At 42.5% G+C, this 18410-nt stretch overlaps 1 protein-coding gene across 1 annotated transcript; it reads left to right on the forward strand.

Annotated features, from left to right (window-relative positions):
• Window positions 1–5699: 5699 nt before the first annotated feature.
• LOC308308735 (ras-related protein Rab-19-like) lies at window positions 5700–14313 on the forward strand (the record flags this gene model as incomplete). The annotated part of the gene is made up of 4 exons (XM_080754189.1): window positions 5700–5894; window positions 10842–11025; window positions 12893–12996; window positions 14125–14313. The coding sequence occupies 4 exons, from the start codon at window positions 5700–5702 to the stop codon at window positions 14311–14313; spliced, it is 672 nt and encodes a 223-aa protein (XP_080610315.1).
• Between the last annotated feature and the right edge of the window lie 4097 nt (window positions 14314–18410).

Here is an 18410-nt window from a genome sequence, read left to right on the forward strand (position 1 = left end):
AATGATGAATTTGATGAAGGAATTGAGTAAACAGGAGCCCAATGAAAACCAGCCATAGGCTTTCTTGGAAAAATCCTTTTAGCAGACCTTGTATTGAACTCTACATCCCTGTAGGCCTACATATCTCTGCAAACTGAGTATTCAATCAATCAATGATTACATTGTGAGAAAAAGGACGATTGTGCAGTGTGGACTAAACAGGATTATACGGACAGTACAGAGCACACAGCGAATGGATTGTGTGAGATTTGACAGCTGTGTCATCATAAGCCAAACTTTGTTTGTAAAACTGACCTGTTCATGATTTGTCCACAAGAGGGCAGTGATAGATAGTCCATGATGATGGAGAAGACAAAACCTTTCTAGATTGAAAACTTTATTAACAGTTTGCAGAGACAAGTACAGGGATGTAGAGTTCAATACAAGGTCTGCTAAAAAGGATTTTTCCAAGCAAGCCTATGGCTTGTTTTCTTTGGGCTCCTGTAGAGTCATCCCATGTCTCTCACACAAGAGTAAAACATCTTCACCATTGTAGCAGCAATAAACAACAGCTGTAAGGTTTTGGAACCACTGGTTTAGACCAGTGGTTCTCAACCTGTAGGTCGGTGTCCCCAAATTATTTCGTGGGGTCCCCAGATAATGTGCAACACTGTATTCTCACTCAACAGTAAACAAACCAGCATAAAGTTTAAGTGTATAGAGGGGATCTGCACATTTCTAAAGTGACAATTTAAGAACAGTTTAATTCCTCTAGTCTAAAATGACAAATTAAACATTGGCCAAATTGTCAAATATTAGAGGCAGAAATTGTGAAAATAGCCGATCTACATGCTCACAATATAACAGTTTTATACAAAATCTAATGTCTCAACTCTTGGTGCTGGTCAGGGTGAGGGGGTCCTCAGTTAAAATATGATTATTTTGGGGTTACGGACTGAAAATGTTGACTGAGGTTCATTGTTGTTTCCCTGTGATCCTGCATGGTTCACTGAGGCACTCTGCATTTGATTCAGGGGTCAGCAACCTTTTTTGACATGAAGTGCCATGTTTTAGTTTCTTGATATAGTCACTGTGCCATATTAACATTACGTTTAATTATGACCACATCAAAATATTTCCAACCGATTTGGATTGTCTATAAATAAAACAACCTTTTCCCCCTGCTTCTTCTTTAGAAACATTCACATCAGGACATTGTAATGATCGTTAGACTAGAACAGGGGCTTTCAAAGTGGGTGACGGGGCACCCTGGGGTGCCGCGACGGCAGTCCAGGGGTGTCGCGAGATCATTTGGTAATTATTGGTAATTATTTTCAGTAAATTTTGACCAAAATGGTAAGTATCTCGATGTTTTCCTCGCGACTATGCCATGAAAATAAGGTACTGGAGTGAAAATTATGAATGTCACATAGGTAATACGATAATATAATGTAGAGGTGCCTCGGATGAAAAAGATATTTATAGGGGCGCCCTGAGCCCAAAAAGTTTGGGAACCCCTGGACTAGAAGAACCCACCAATCTCCCAGGCTTCCTAACCAGTCAGAGTTTGGATACAAGTAGAATATGCATACAGATGTGAGGGACTTACTGTATAGGCCTATATTATATTTGTAACATTTACTTTTATTTTATTTTAAACCAAAAACACTCTCTCACATGTATGCCAGTGTGCTGATGATTACCCTCCACTGTGCCAATGTTGTCTTAACCTTTTCAGACCACGACCCCCACAAATATTTTAACTGAGGACCCTGGGACTGCCCCATAATGATATTGCACTTGGAATTGTAGGACTTGAGTCATTACATTTAATGTGACTCGGTTCCACAGATGCAGAGTGAGCCGCTGTGAGCTTGTGTAGCTTGTAGATTGGCCTCTTTCTTATATTATTTGACAATTTGGCAAATTGTGAGTTATTAAAAAGGTGTTATACTTATATGGTCACTTCACTGTCATCTATGACAGTGGTCCTCAACCTTTTCAGGCCGCGACCCCCCAAAATAATCATATTTTATCTGGGGACCCCCTCCCACCCTGACGAGCACTAAGAGTTGAGGCATTACATTTTGTATAACACGGCTCTATTGTGAAAATAGATCTACATGCTCACAACGCCTCGCATTGTGAGCATGTAGATCGTCTATTTTCACAATTTCTGCCTCTATAATATTTGACAATTTGACACATTTTTTATTTGTCACTTTAGAGGTATTAAAAAGTCCTTAAACTGTCACTTTAGAAACATGCATATACACCCTCTATACACTTAAACTTTATGTTGGTTTGTTTAATGTTGAGTGAGAAAACAATGTTTCACATCAAGCTAATCATCTGGGGACCCCCCCCCCCCCCCCCCCCCCAAATAACTTTGGGGCCTCCCTGGGGGTCCCGACCCATAGGTTGAGAACCACTGATCTAGGGACACACCCCCTTCTCACCAACGCATGCATGGGACGCGGGCCACAGGTTGAGAACCACTCTACTGTATGTGACACATGATGTCTGAAATCCATGGCTGTGGGGGCAGGAGGAGGAGGGGCCACCTGAGACACAGCAGGTGTGTGTGTGTGGGGGGGGGGCTATTGTTTGTGGAACAGGTTGCACAGGTTGAGAGAGAGAGAGAGAGAGAGAGAGAGAGAGAGAGAGAGAGAGAGAGAGACAAAGCAGTGAGAGTTAGAATGTCTGTTGAAAGAAGAGAAGAATGTGTGGGGGAGGGGGGGGGGGCTTTTGTCCAAGTGAAGGTGAGAGACAATGTTGCCATGTCTGCCTATAATAAGCATAAGATTTTTTTTTTTTTTTTTGTAAAGTTGATTATTTTGAGATTAATGCCTAAATGTCGTTTAAACCAGTGGTTTGTATCAGCTGTTCGCAAACATTTTCATGCCAAGGACCCGCAAAATAATATGTATCTGTCTCCTGAAAATAATTTGTGCCAGGGACCCCCATAGTCTTTTGAGAATAGCAGGTCAGTTGTGAGCCTTGTAGATCAGCTATTTTCTTTCTATGGGTTTAAAGTGCTCATGTGACCTATTGTCAGTTCTGTTGGGCTTGTTTGTTTTCACAGACCTGGCTGGTTGCTTATTTCTCTCGCAAAATCTGGCAAGTAGAGAGAGAGAGACAGAGAGAGAGAGAGAGAGAGAGAGAGAGAGAGAGAGAGAGAGAGAGAGAAGGAGAGAGAGAGAGAGAGAGAGAGAGAGAGAGACTATAGCAGTATAAGGTGACATCAGGATTCATAACACAAAACATAAGAGGTGACTTATTGGAGCTGAGAAGCCAACAGGTGGATGACTACAAAAAAAGACTACAAAAATAAAAGAGACTACAAAAAAGACTATAGAAAAAAGACTACAAGAAGGGGGACTAAACAGAAATTCAATCATTCAGGAGCTTTGGATTACAAGTAGAGAGAGAGAGAGAGAGAAAAAACACAACCTCTTGTTGTTTTCTATTTCATTAAGGACCCCACTTTCTTCTACTTCTTATTCTTTTTCTTTATGTTTTTTCTTCTTCTCTGAACCTCGGGGGTCTCCGGAGTCTGGATCATCATCGGTGCAGGGACCAATGGTGGAGTCATTATGGGATGTAATTGTTAATGTCATGTTTTCTGCTGCTGCTGGCAGTAAAGTGGATCCCATCACATCCGATCTCATCAGAGCAACACCTGAGACTGACTGAGCTGAGAGGGAACTGAGACACTTGTCTTGTGATTTTTTTTACATTATTTCTATCATTATATAGCCTACTGTAGAGTCTTACTTATGCATGCCTACAGTGTGTAGCCTACTAATATTGTTGTATAGTACTAATGTTCGTCAATGTTCGAGTATAGGCCTACTGTGCATTTTAGTTGCAAAGGACTTGTTGAGTAATATTCAGAGAACATAATACCAAATGACTAGTAACACAATCCAGATGTCATTGTAATCTTCTTAGTAGCCTACTACTACACCTTCTTTTCTGACTCTTGAAAACAAGCTTTGCGAGTATATTTCAAGACAACTTGGCAGAGACCAAACACACCGGTTATGCAGCAGAGATAAATAATGCCTGCCCATCTGCTGCTTAAGAAGCATTTGTTTAGTTTTTTAGACCAGTTGGGAAGTAGACTGTGAAGACTGGTGTTGTTGTTGTTGTGGGAGACCAAACATCTTGACATTTTTGCAAAGAGCCAAGAGCCAAGGAAACAGACGGACTCTATTTTTGTATTCTTCTTTGCGCGGGCAACCAGATACCCTAAAGTTACAGTGCCACCCCTTTGAGGTCATCAGAATCTTTCAACTCACAAGGCAGTGGTGTTAAGTAAGTAACTAAAAACATTTATTCAAATACTACAATTTTGACGTTTTGTTTTTACTTTTAATTGTATTTCCGAGTTTCTGTACTTCTACTCCACTACATCTCAAAGGCAAATGGGCCTACTCTACTTTTGCTCCACTGCAATTATTTGAAACTTTAGTTACAACTTATCTACTAGTTACTTTGTAGATTTTGATTATAATTGCAAACCATAACCACTTCAGCCCTTCACGGCCATATGAAAATAGACCATCTACAAGCTCTCAATGCGTTGCGATGGTAGTTGAAAGCTACTGTTTGGTACATTTTGATACCAATATACTTTTTGTACTTTTACTCAAGTCCGTTTAGAATCCTGGACTTTTACTTGTAGGGGCACAGTCACACTGCCCCTTTATTCTACCTGAGGGTGGATTGTGCCGATGCATTTCAATGGGAATGGAGCGGTTTACTGTCAATGAATGGGCATTTGAAATGTTGTCACGATATATAAAGTGCATTCATGAAGAGTCATTGGTACACTGTAGGTCAACGGGCATTTTACATATTGTCATGTTCTATTTACCTGTTGTGTATATTATATAGTGAATTTACATTTACAGTATATGTTGGGCAACACTGTGGGAGGGAACGGTGATATTTCGTAATTTATGCTCTTAACGAATCATATGAAAGTACAGTTATCAATAATAGCCTAATAAAACTGTCATTAATACAGTGTGTGGAGCCAAAGCAAGGTCGTTGTCCTGACTGTTCATTATACCAGTGGTTTTCAACCTGTGGGTCCCCCAGGGGGGTCCCCAAATTATTTTGAGTGGTCTCCATATGATTAACCTAATGCGCAACATTGTTTTCTCTAGTAAGAACAAACCAACATAAAGATTAAGTGTAGAGCGTATCTGCACATTTCTAAAGTGACAATTTAAGGACTTTTTAATACCTCTAATATGACAAATTAAACATTGGCCAAATTGTCAATTATTAGAGGCAGACATTGTGAAAATAACCAATCTACATGATCACAATGCATCACTTTGCGAGGCGTTTTGAGCATGTAGATCTGCTATTTTCACAATAGAACCGTGCTATACAAAATGTAATGCCTCAACTCTTAGTGCTCGTCAGGGTGGGTGGGCGGGGGGGGGGGGGGGGGGGGGGTCCCCAGTTAAAATATGATTATTCTGGGGGTCGCGGCCTGAAAAGGTTGAGAACCACTGCATTATATTAACAATCTTTCCCTCTTCAAAGGTTCTAAACCCAGCACCATCACCCCATCACCCCAGCACCCAGCACCACCCCATCACCCCAGCACCCCAGCACCCAGCACCACCCCAGCACCCCAGCACCCCAGCACCCAGCATCACTCCATCACCCCAGCACCCAGCATCACCCCATCACCCACCATGCAGGCCCCGGGGCCAGAGCAGGACGACTCCTTCGACTACCTGTTCAAGATCATCCTGATCGGGGACTCCAACGTGGGGAAGACCTGCGTGGTGCAGAGCTTCAAGGCGGGGGTCTTCTGTGAGAAGCAGCAGAACACCATCGGAGTGGACTTCACCGTCAGGACACTGGACGTGGAGGGCAAGAGGGTCAAGGTCAGTGATTGATTGATTGATTGATTGATTGATTGATTGAAGACCAGGCACGTGCACACATGCCCTTTTATCCATCTGTTAAAAAGTGCCCCCTCCAGACCACAAATGCAGTTTTTACTATGGTGAACTATCCTGAATAGAAGTTCAGTATTGACTTGATTATGCTTAGTTCAGTGTGGTATCAAGCACCGAAAATAGCCGACCTCCAAGCTCACAACGCGTTGCAGTATTTCAACCAAGAGGCCCTTTTAGAAATTTCAGCCCTTGCCTGCCTCTCTAACATTCTCTGCACGTCCCTGATGAAGACTTTATTAGAGGTTTTCACAGGAAAGGGTACAGTTTCATGATTCACCTCAAAAAAGCTTCAATTGAGGTCCTTTTTTAACTCATTTAACATTGAATGACAGACAGATAGAACACAGTACTATGCAGAATACATCATTAAACAAAACAATGCAAAATAAATAGTGATTCAGAGTGCTGTCCACTGTCAGAGGTGGAAAAAGTACTCAGACCTTTTACTTACTGTAAGTAAAAGTATCAATGCTGCAATGTAGAAATGCTCTTGTTACGAGTACAAGTCCCATGTAAAAAATGTAAAGTAAAATTACAAAAGTATTGGCATCAAAATACACTAAAGTACCAATAGTAAAAGTAGTCATTATGCACAATGTCTAATATTTCAAGTTCGAAATGTATAAAAATCTTCTGAAAATAGCTGATCTACAAGCTCACAATGTGTCGCATCGCGAGCTTGCAGATCTGCTATTTTCAAATGGCTGAAATATCTATAGGGCTGAAGTGGTTTATAGTGTGTTATTGAAACATCTGTACATGAAACTACTGAAATACACTATATGATGCCAGGTCAACAATGACCTGGCATCTGTCTATACATAACATGCTATCTAAATGACATTTAAACCTGTGGATAAACCACCAAGGTCGCAAGTGCTATGGGCTTAGGTGGAGTCTGAAGAGGAGAGTCTTCGGGTTAGGGTGGAAGCTAGGGAGTGAGTCTGCAGTTCTAACTGTTTAGGTACAGCCACATATCTCGCGACTGATGCATTGACCACCATCCACTCCCATGTTAAAAGAATAACCCGGAAGAGGTCTTAGCTCTGTGATCGAAGAGGCATTAAGCCTCTGTGGGGTCAGGAGCTCAAGGGTTCAATACAGGTTCATGGTTCAGCACTGCTGTGCTCTCACCCGGTAGGGACACTCACTAACCAATGGGAAAGACCTAAACATTATCAATGGGACATACTTAAACACTGACCAATGGGACAGACCTAAACGCTGGAAGAAAGTCACTTTTTTGACACTCATGTTAGCTGCTCAAGTGTGAAAGTTCAAAGTTAAGGGAGTAATGCTGTTATAGGCAGATGCGTTTGTCACCAGGTATGTGGCTGTACCCTTTGGGAGCCATGCAGGAGGGAGAAGAGTACTGGGACGATTGGAGCGTAGCTAGAATCAGCTTCAGACTTTGCCGGGGAGATGGTGTTGATTTCCTGCTTCTTTGGAACCAGAACACTGTGTTGCCTAGAATGAATGAATGAATGGATGAACCTTCACTGATCTTATCAGTGGTGCTGAGGTGTCTTTTCCATTCACAGAGAGTACAGTATGTCTGTAGGCCTTCTTACACAACCACGTATTTATAATACTGTATAATGCAATATTTTGACTCTGTAGGCTGCATCACGCACACATGCGCACGCATGCACGCATGTACGCATGCATGCAGAGCATACAAGGACAGGACACCGATATAGGTGCAGTAGGCCTAGTGCTATACAAACAATACTAGCATCATCAGTATGCTCTACTTAAGGTTACATTCACAAAATCATGGCACGTGCCTTCATTATACAGGGAATGACACTAACGGCTGCCCGACTGCCTGTGGCAAGTAAATAAAACAGGTTGCCCGACGGACAAGTGCATTCAGTCTTCATTAACTATTATTGGCTATTCATGAAGGACAATGCTACCTTTTTACAACTAGCAGCATGCACTGATTCAGCTTTTTTGTTCTACAATAAGGATTTACTTTTCGGGGCAAGTGGGCATAACATCTCTGGGACCTCAGTACTCTATGGCTATAAGTAACAGTATCTCTGCCATATGTGGTGGCTGCCAATTATGGCAGAGACAGCACAATACTTTACCATCCTTTGTTATCCTCCTTTTTGGACAAGTTGTTGAAACCCTCTAACACGTGTAACTTGTGTGTGTGCGTGCAAACAATACACACATTTATATTCATAATAAACACTTTGGAGAGGGGGAGGGACCATGCCGTTTCCTATAAACATGATCCTGTAAGCACTTTATCTGTCAGGGTGTCAGTCTGTGTCGTCACAACACAACAGAACCAGTCCTGCCAGTCAGTGTCACTCACATGATCAACCAGTCATTCCTGTTCCTACCAGGCCCCGTGGCCTACAGTAACCTTTGTCACACACACACACAGCGCACGCATGCACGCACGCACACACGCACGCACAAAATTGACAAATTGACAAATGGTGGCATTTTTTGCAGGTGTTTGAATATTTATATTTTTAAAGCTAACATTTGGAAGTCAAATATTTGCTTCTGGGGGGTCCCTGACACATAATATTTCGAGATGGGGGTCTGCAGTCAAACAATTCTAGGGGTCCTTGACATGAAAAAGTTTGAGAACCACTGACATAGAAACATGTGTTTTCCAAAAAAAAAAAAAAAAAAGAAATGGGTTAAAAAATAATAGCATATATCTGCTACATTTTGAATTCTGGTATTTCTATACTGCAGCATTGATACTTTTACTCAAGTACTTTTGGGATTCTGGACTTTTACTTATACTAGAGGTATTCCTATATTGCAGTATTCAGGCATTGACACTAAGGCTTGCCCACCTGCCTCGGCAGGTAAATAAAACGTCAGGGCAGGTGAAGTTGGCTTTCAGGTTGCCCGACAGGGCAAGTGCTCATTTGAGAGGGGACACAAATGTCTATAAACACAACACGAGATATCTGTCTAAACACCTGAATGTGGCCAGGTGTCTTCTGGTCTGTGGAATGTAAAATAAGAGCACTATTTACCTATAATGTGCTGTTTTTACTGTTGCTACATTTAAAAATATAAAATAACAAGTGTGAAACCATAGACATTCAATCATAGCTAAAGTATTTGGTATTTGGATTTGGAGGTATTGTGGTATGACATTTTATCGCACAGCCCCAGAAAGTCAAGAAATAAGTGTTAAATTGAGCGGTAATTAAAATCGTACCTATCATTTTGTAATGGACGATTTACTTTTCGGGCAAGTGGGCATTACCTTCGGGCAAGTAGAACATGACCTGTACTTGCCCGATGGGCAAGTGCCTCTGAGACCTTAGTGTCAACCCCTGAGTATTGATACTTTTACTTCAAGCAAAACATGTCAGTATTTCTACCAACCGCAGTTCAGTCACATGGTGTAGTTACTAGAGTACGTTGGTCATAGCCTCAGGAATGGTGGAATCTCCCTAACTGTTATCACACACACACACACACACACATACACACACACACACACACACACACACACACACACACACACACACACACACACACACACACACACACACACAGGCCTGTCTTTGTATCGTTGTGTAGATCAGCTTGTAGACAGCGGTGGGGGAGGAGTCTATCTCCTCCTCCTCAGGTATACGTCAGCAGTTGACCTTTGACCTGCAGAGCAGACGGTGAGATAACACAGTTAGGTCTGTTTCCTGATTCCTCTCTTAGAAATGATGTCTGGATGAATGGCAGTAAAAAGAAAACGACTGTATTTCGTTCCAAAAAATTAGATAGACACGTTCAGCTATATTTTCGCCTATGCCTTCCCTAAACTTTGAACTATTGAGAAATGTTTTTCAAAATGGTAAAAAAAGACAAAGAAGTTTAGGGATAAGGGGTAAGGCATGGACGAAAATAGTTATTTACCCAGCATTTTATCCACGAGATTTACAGTAGCCTCGAGCTTGTAGATCTGCTACTTTTGCATTTGTACTGTTTGCACAGAGATCTCAAGCACAGGACCTTAACCACTCTGCTATCACAGCTTTTGTGAGAATGACCATAATATTATGAATTAATTTAAATTCCTCATGCCTTTTAAATAACTACAATGATGGTGAAATCCATACAGTGTGTATGCAATCTATGGGGGAAATGAATGGGAGACTTTTTAATGGCACCAGTTAACCATGCCCACTGCTATGTTCCCCCCGTCGTCATATTGTATTTTAGACAGAGCCAAAGCGAAATAAATTTGTCTCTAAAAGTGGAGTATGAATCGACCCTTAGTCTGGCCATGCCAGGCTAACCTTTCGTGTGCGCGAGTGTGTGGACAACGATCCACTCATCCCAGACTCTTTGCCCTCCTGGCCCCAAACTGTGAAATTAACTCCCTGTTGTAATTAGAACAGCAGACTCACTCCCTAGCTTCCGCCGTGGTCTGAAGACTCACCTCTTCAGACTCACCTCTTCAGACTCAACTCTTCAGACTCAACTCAGACTCCACCTTGGCCCATATCACTTACTGTAGAACTTGCCTATACCCTCAATGACCATACATGGAAGCTAGATAGGATTTGTTATATGATTTTTATAGTTTTTACTGAATAGGTCCTTGGTCTACATGCATTTTCTTAGATTACTATTTCTATGCAGTTGATGTGTTGATGTATTTATTACCTTGCTTATTGTAAATCTCTCTGGATTAAGCGTCTGCTAAATGCCTAAATTGTAAATTGTGTGTGTGTGTGTGTGTGTGCGTGTGTGTGTGTGTGTGTGTGTGTGTGTGTGTGTGTGCGTGTGTGTGTGTGTGTGTGTGTGTGTGTGTGTGTGTGTGTGTGTGTGTGTGTGTGTGTGTGTGTGTGTGTGACTGTGTGTGTGTGCGTGTGCGTGTGACAGATCCAGGTGTGGGACACGGCGGGTCAGGAGCGGTTCCGGACCATCACCCAGAGCTACTACCGCAGCGCGCACGGCGCGCTCATCGCCTACGACATCACCCGGCGCTCCACCTTCGACTCCGTCACCCACTGGGTGCACGAGGTGGAGCACTACGGAGCCTCTAACATAGTACTGGTGCTCATAGGTGAGAGTGTGACTGATTGATTGCAGTGTTGTTTTTAACAGCAGATTGTGATTTAGTTTTAGTCATAGTCTTTTGAATAAAATGTCTTTTAGTTTTAGTCATAATTTAGTCACCCGAAAAGTTTTAGTTTTAGTCGAATTTTAGTCGACTAAATATCATAAGATTTTAGTCGACTAAAGCTACAGTTGATTTAGTCAATTAAAATATATTTTGGCAGGCCTTGATGACATCGTAATGACTGATTTTACACTTGGTTGTGTGCTGAAAATATAAGTGCTGAAAATAGCAAATCTACAAGCTCACAACGCGTCGTGCTGCGACGCGCTGTGAGCTTGTAGATCGGCTATTTTCAGCACGCAACACCTGAGAGCAGCCAAACATAAAATTACTCTCTTCTCCACTAGTCCCTCCCTAACATTTTGTCTAGTTTTTATTTTGTTGACGAAATTGTCAATATATTTAGTCTTAGTTTTAGTCATCACACATAGTTTTTATTTAGTTTTCGTCAATAACCTTTCGTGGGAATAACGCGTTCCTTCCACGTGCTACGTCCAACCGGGGAAGCTCCCCCGTCAGGTGATAAGAAGTGGCCTGCTCACTCCTCATGCACTGAAGGAAGCATGAGCTCAGTTCTGGGCTCTCCCCAGGTTGGCAGAGGGAGAGCAGAGCCCAGGATTACCGTTTAGGCAAATGGCACTGGGTGAAAAATGAGTTACAAAATTGTGAAAAAATACAAAAAAAAAAAAAAAGGATTTAAACAAGAAACAAGAAAGTGCAATGTCCTACAGCATGTCCTAAATGACAGGTCGGCCTCACCAAACTGTGAGCAGGGCTGGAACCTGTGCTGGGAAACCCCATGGGAGTTAAAGTCCAACACCTTACCGCTCGGTCATCAAGGCTGTGATTGTCTTTATGAGGACCGGTCATTCTCACTGAGTCTTGGACTCAGGACAGAGTTGAGATTGAAAGCAAATAAAGACCTAAAACATGACGGACTACATCATGTGATATCCAATACCGGTATGTGTGAAGATAGCCTCACCGCACTGTGAGCAGGGTTGGAACCTGTGCAGGGAAACCCCATGTGAGTTCAAGTCATGTCTTTATTAGGACCAGTCATTCTCACAGAGCCTTGAGTCTTTCAGGACAGACATTTGTGAAAACGAGTTTTGTTGTGACTTGGACTACTCCTCTACTGTGAGGTTTGGCTTCAAGACTCGACCGGACTCGGGACTTGAAAGCTTAAGTACTATGTTACAAGTAGAAAGTCCCGAATTCAAAATTTACTTGAGTATTAAGTACAAAAGTATTGGCATCAACATACTTAAAAGGACTAAAAGTAAACTAACAAAATGTTTAAAAATAGCAGATCTACAAGCTCACAACAGTCACAATGCGACGCTTTGTGTGAGCTTGTAGATCGGCTATTTTCAAATATCCAAGGTATAAAATAAGGATAAAGTGGTTTATGTATGTTTTAACATATCATAATTTATATCTGCAATCTAAGTAACTAGTAACTATAATTTTCAAATAAATGTAGTGGAGTAAAAGTACAACATTTGGATCCCAGATGTAGTGGAGTAGAAGTAAAAGTATTGGAAATCGGAAATACTCACCTTAAAGTAAAGTACAAAATAATACCTCAAAACGTAAGTACAGTACTTAGGTAAAAGTAGTTACTTTACACCACTGCAGTGCAGATAGGAGGGTTTTACCTAGAAATAGTAGATAGCCAGGTTTTCATTTTCCCATCCCAACCAACAAAGTGAAATTTTCGCGAAATTTTCACGCTAACAGTTATAATGAGGAGATGAGAGGTTATGTGATGTGTGATGGTGAGGTGTCTCTGTCTGCCTCCATGCAGGTAATAAGAGTGATCTGGAGTCAGAGCGTCAGGTTCGCTTCCAGGAGGCCTGCTGTCTGGCCAGGGAGAGAGGAGTCCTGGCTGCACTGGAGACCTCTGCTAAGGTGCACGGACACACACACACACACACACACACACACACACACACACGCACGCACACACACACACACACGCACACACACGCACGCACGCACACACACGCACGCACGCACGCACATGCACACACGCATTCACGCACGTATGCACATGCACACATCCCCTTCAATCCCTCTAATTCTACCTCTCTGTTCATTCCTTCGTTTCTCTCTCTCTCTCCCTCCGGACTCCCTCCCTCTTCACTCTCTACACCTCTCTACACCTCTCTCTCTCTCTCTCTCTCTCTCTCTCTCTCTCTCTCTCTCTGTCTCTGTTGTCTACTGTTGACTCTGTTGCAATAGCAACAGTTTTCTTATATTTATTAATTTTTATAAGCTTGTGAAGCAAAAAATCACACCAGTGTGAAGTGAGTGGTGCTGGTGATGGTGATGGACCCACATGACATCGAGGATATCAGTTTTTGATACCATGGGAAACAGTTTACAGTTTACAGTTTAGGCATTTAGCAGACGCTTTTAATCCAAAGCGACTTACAATAAGCAGATAACATCACAATAATAAACAAGATAATATGTCAGTACATCATCAACAATATAACAAATGCAAATGGATATCTATCTAGAAAAAACACAATATAAACAAAGTTCTAAAAACCTAAAAACAAAAACAAATGCTAACTAGCTTCATGTTTGGTCATTGATTTTTTCTGTAGTGCTAAGAGTTTAGGTGGAGTCTGAAAAGGTGAGTCTTCAGTCCACGGCGAAAGCTAGCGAGTGAGTCCGTTGTTCTAAGTGCGACAGGGAGTTTATTCCACAACTTGGGGGCCAGGAGGGCAAACTGTCTCGGACGAGTGGATTTTTGCCCTGGAGTTTTTAGCGAGGGTTCTGTCAGCATCCCTGTGTTGGCTGATCTAAGTGAACGGGTGGGGGTGTAGGAAACACATGGACATACGCACTAACTCAAGTATTGGAGCAGTTAGCACCGCTCAATAATATTTCTTGTCTGCTATTTCCCTTTGTGTCGCTACCCAATTGCTGTATCTCACAGTACATCGTTTTACTCTGTACCGTAACTGCTGTGCTTCCTCTGGTGACTGCGTCTCACCAACCCGCTGTGTTTCCTCTCTCTCCGTGCAGGAGAGCCAGAACGTGCAGGACGCCTTCCTGCTGATGGCCCGGGAGCTCATGTCCCGCAACGGCCTCAGCGTCCACCAGGAGGAGCCGGGGAGCTCGCCACGCGTCCTCCTCCGAGCCGATTCCAGGCCCGTCAACGGAGCGGCCGCCGCCTACACGCCCTCCGATGGAGAGAAGAGGAACTGCTGCTGACAGGATGAGAGAGAGAAATGGAGACAGAGACAGAAAGAGACAAACACAGACAGATAAACAGACAGAAAGACAGACAGACAGACAGACAGACAGGGATAGTCATTTGGTGACGTCCCGGACAGTGCATGCCGTCAGCAAACAAGACTTAAAGGGAGATCCGCAAAAAAACTGTTAAAACGACTGAGGCGCGCCTCTCAAAGCGGACCTGAGCCTCGAGAGGCACCGCCAAGTGAGCCACTATGCTAGCGAACCATTAGGCTAGCGAGTCGCCGTGCCGAGCGTTGCAAAGTAAATGGTAAATGGGATATGTCCCGATATGGACAGAATCGTAGACAGAAATGGAACCGTATTGCGTGACAGGAACTTAAATGCTGAACCTGTGAAGTAGGTTTCGTGCTGTCATTTTCTCGACAAAAAGAGGACGCATCTGGAACCAGAAGAGAAAACAAACTGTCAACTAACTAACCACACAAACCCTGACCAGTGTCCCCCAGGGGTCTATGCATGATACCCTCCTTTTTTTTACCCTCTATGGCCAAAATGTCTTTGCCAAAACGTGGAGCTCTACGTACTAAGAACGCTTCGCAACGGGACGGAACAGAGCGTGAACATTGATATTTTCACTGAATGTTGACCGCTAAGGATTAGAGGTGCAGACGATGTACTGTACTTGATGTTCACATCAAAAGAAGACGATACAAACTCATAAAAGTACATTCTCGTGTTTATGGAGTGTTCAAAACACCCTCTGAGTAAACTTTATATGAGTTACAGTAAAATGAAGACTTTGGCTCTTCCGTCCACCAAAACAACTTTGCTTCCAGAACTGGTTCTGTTCTAGAGTCCTGGAACCGCGTTTCTTTCACAGAACCGGCTGTGAGCCGACTTTCCCTCCAGTTTTAAACAGTTTTTTTAACTGTCTGAGGAATACAGTAGCCTCATGGCCTGTCCAAAGTGTCCATTTCACTGGGGGAAATTAAAGTACAACGCTGCCCAAAATAACATCTAGGCCAATGTTCCTACTTATATTGATCCCAAATGACTGTCCATGGGGTCTATTAGGCAGAAATGCCCCTGTTTCCCCAGTTTCCCCAGCAGAACCCAGCAGCCCTCATAGCATAGAGTGGAGCCCATGAGCCTATTGCTTTTACACTATTTGCTGTGGTCAAAAGTGTGTTGTTACTTTTATCAATCTGTTATTAGTTGTCATTAGACACGCATCCATGCCATCATTATCCCACACGGGCCGCCACACTCTGCTAAACAGATCATGCTGTTATCTGTTTTGTCCCTGAAGAATAACAAGTATATATATAATTTTGTTTTGTTCCAGTTCCGAAGCCAACTTTTTAGTATTCTTAACAAATGTAATTTTCGGTGGAATTAAGCGGTTCCAAATTGTTGTCGAGGAAGAAAGAACAGTGTCACACAGTGTCTGAGAACTTGATTGTGTAAGAGGTGATTTCTCGGAAAGAGAAAGTCGGCTTGCTCGGAAACCAAATGGTGACGTTGTAAACGTTCCTGCGACATTCCTTTGTTTGCTCGTGCATGCCAGGAGGGTGACAGCTGCCACTCTGGACAGAGCAGTGCATTAGATTAGAGATTAGATCAAAGTATTGTGAAAGTCCTGTTGGTACACGTTTCTTTTTGTGTAATCATTTGTATTGGCCTTTTCCGTGTGCATTCAGAGTCAAAGGAACAGTTTTACATTCAGTCGCATGACTCCATCTACTGTCCACTTTTTTAAAATGTATTATAAACCCATTTATTCTGCATATGAGATTTAGCCTTTCAGACCCAAAACCATTTCGTTATCATTGATAAGATTTTGTCCACGATTCTTAATTATTCCCAAACCGTTCGTGGCTATTATAGACACACCCTTTTGGCATGGCAAGGCATGAGGAAATAAACAATAGGCTATACTGTAGTTACAGGTTTGTTGTTGTTGTTTTGTTTAAGCAGCAAGCCAACATGCTGTTAAGGGGCATATTCTGGAAGGCCTAGGTTTCATGCAATGACAGTGAGGAAATGGCCAAGTCCCTTTCACACAGACTGTCTGTGTGGAGAGGTAAATACAATTATGTGAAAAGGACATTAATTGTGTGCTGGCTATTTTCTCACTCTTGGGATATTGTTGAGCTGTGAACCTTGAGACATTTGTTTAATCTGAAATAAAGCTGGCATTCTGCTTTGCAATGCTTTGTCTAAGTTGCAAAACCTTTCGTCAGCCAGCAGGTGTCCTACCATGAACACGTGATCAAAATGTATCTGTGTTAGGTCTGTCTGACCGCTGTGCCAAAAATATTACCTGAAAGTGAAGATGAGGCTGCGTTTTAACCTGGAATTATTTTATACTTTAGCTATTGAAAAATAGCAGATCTACAAGCTCGGGTCTAAAGTCATGAAAATGTGTGCAACTCTTTGAATATAATGTACTTTTAAAGTGGACATCTGTAACTCAAATGTTGTTTCTGGGAGGTCCCTGCAAACTAAACATTTTGAGATGGGGGTCCGTGACCAAATACCTATCATTTTGGGGGTCCTTGACATGAAAATGTGCCGCCCTGTGAGCTTGTATAGGCCTATCTGCATTTTCTTTTATTTTTAAAGCTTAAAATAGTGGTTGGGGTTGGAAACATAAGGCACAACTTAAAATGTTCCTCTGGAATGATGACATGACCAAAATAGGGATGCCAGGTTGATTGTTGCTTCACAAATCACACCTAGTGTGAAAGTGAGCCGTGCTATTTTTGAGTTAATTTCATCAAGCGTTAGCCAATCACAACGTGTCCTGCGAAGCTTGGCCAATGTGACCCTGGGTGTACAACAAACTTTGAGCCGTTAGTGCCAAGATGTAGGCCAGATGTATGTTACTTAAGCCATGGACATTTTTTTGCATGTTTTTCCCTTAGGTTTTTGACCGGACGAAGTACTCAAAAATGTATGGTTGCAAACCAAAAAAACAACATGTCTCGAACATGTGTAATGTATGTATGTAGATGGTAACATAAACTGTAGGCCTATGTATAACATGTGTCACATGTAAGATGGGCTGAGAAAGATGCACTCTTTGTCCCCTTTGTCCCTTTGTCCCCCTCTGAAGCCCCCCAGAGACTGCAACCAACCCCCCCTCCCCCACCGACGCCGTTGCGAACACTTCCATAGACCTCGCCATGGACTTTGCCAGCCGCTTTGTGAAAAGAGGTATTCATATTATGCACTTAAACATTAACAGTTTGTTTGCTAAATTTGAACAAATCAAGCATATGGTTCACGAAGGTAAGGTCCATTTTCTAACCTTCTCAGAGACCAAACTTGATGACTCTATCACTGACTCTCAGATCGAAATTGACAACTACTCGGTCATCCGAAATGATAGAAACAGATTTGGTGGTGGTGTATGCATGTATGTTCATAACTGTATTAAGTATATCCCCCGCCCTGACCTACAACACAGCTCTTTAGAAACTGTATGGGTGGAAGTGATTCTTAAGAAAGCTAAAAACATACTAATCGGTGCCATCTATAGACCGCCCGACCAAAATGATTTCTATGAGTTACTGGAGGAGAGCCTTGCACCGGTGGACAATGTTGAAAAATACATTATTGGCGATTGGAACACAGACATGCTTCGTAAAGAAGCTCCTCTATTCAAAAAGTTCAATAAGCTATGTAATCAACAGGGTTTCACTCAGCTCATCACCAAGCCAACTAGGGTTACAGATAACTCTCAAACCACCATAGATCTCATTGTAACCACAGACAAATCTAAAGTCTCCGCGAGTGGGACTATTGAATGTGGTGGTCTAAGCGACCATGATATCATTTACTGCACCCGCAAAATACATAAGTCCAAAGCTGACGGCCACAAAACAGTTGAAGCTAGAAACCTCAAAACCTACTCTAGCGAAGCCTTTAACCACAAACTGGAGAAATCTGACTGGTCCCCAGTACTAGCTAGCACTCAGGTCGATGAAGCCTGGCTAGGCTTTAAATCCATTTTCAACACTACCCTAGACGAAGTGGCTCCTTTGCGTAGGGTCAGGGTTAAAGCCCGCTCACAGCCATGGTGGAATTCGGAAATCTGTGAATCA

The sequence above is a fragment of the Nannobrachium achirus genome (assembly GCF_963921795.1).
Source record: "Nannobrachium achirus genome assembly, chromosome: 23".
Taxonomy (NCBI): Eukaryota; Metazoa; Chordata; class Actinopteri; order Myctophiformes; family Myctophidae; genus Nannobrachium; species Nannobrachium achirus.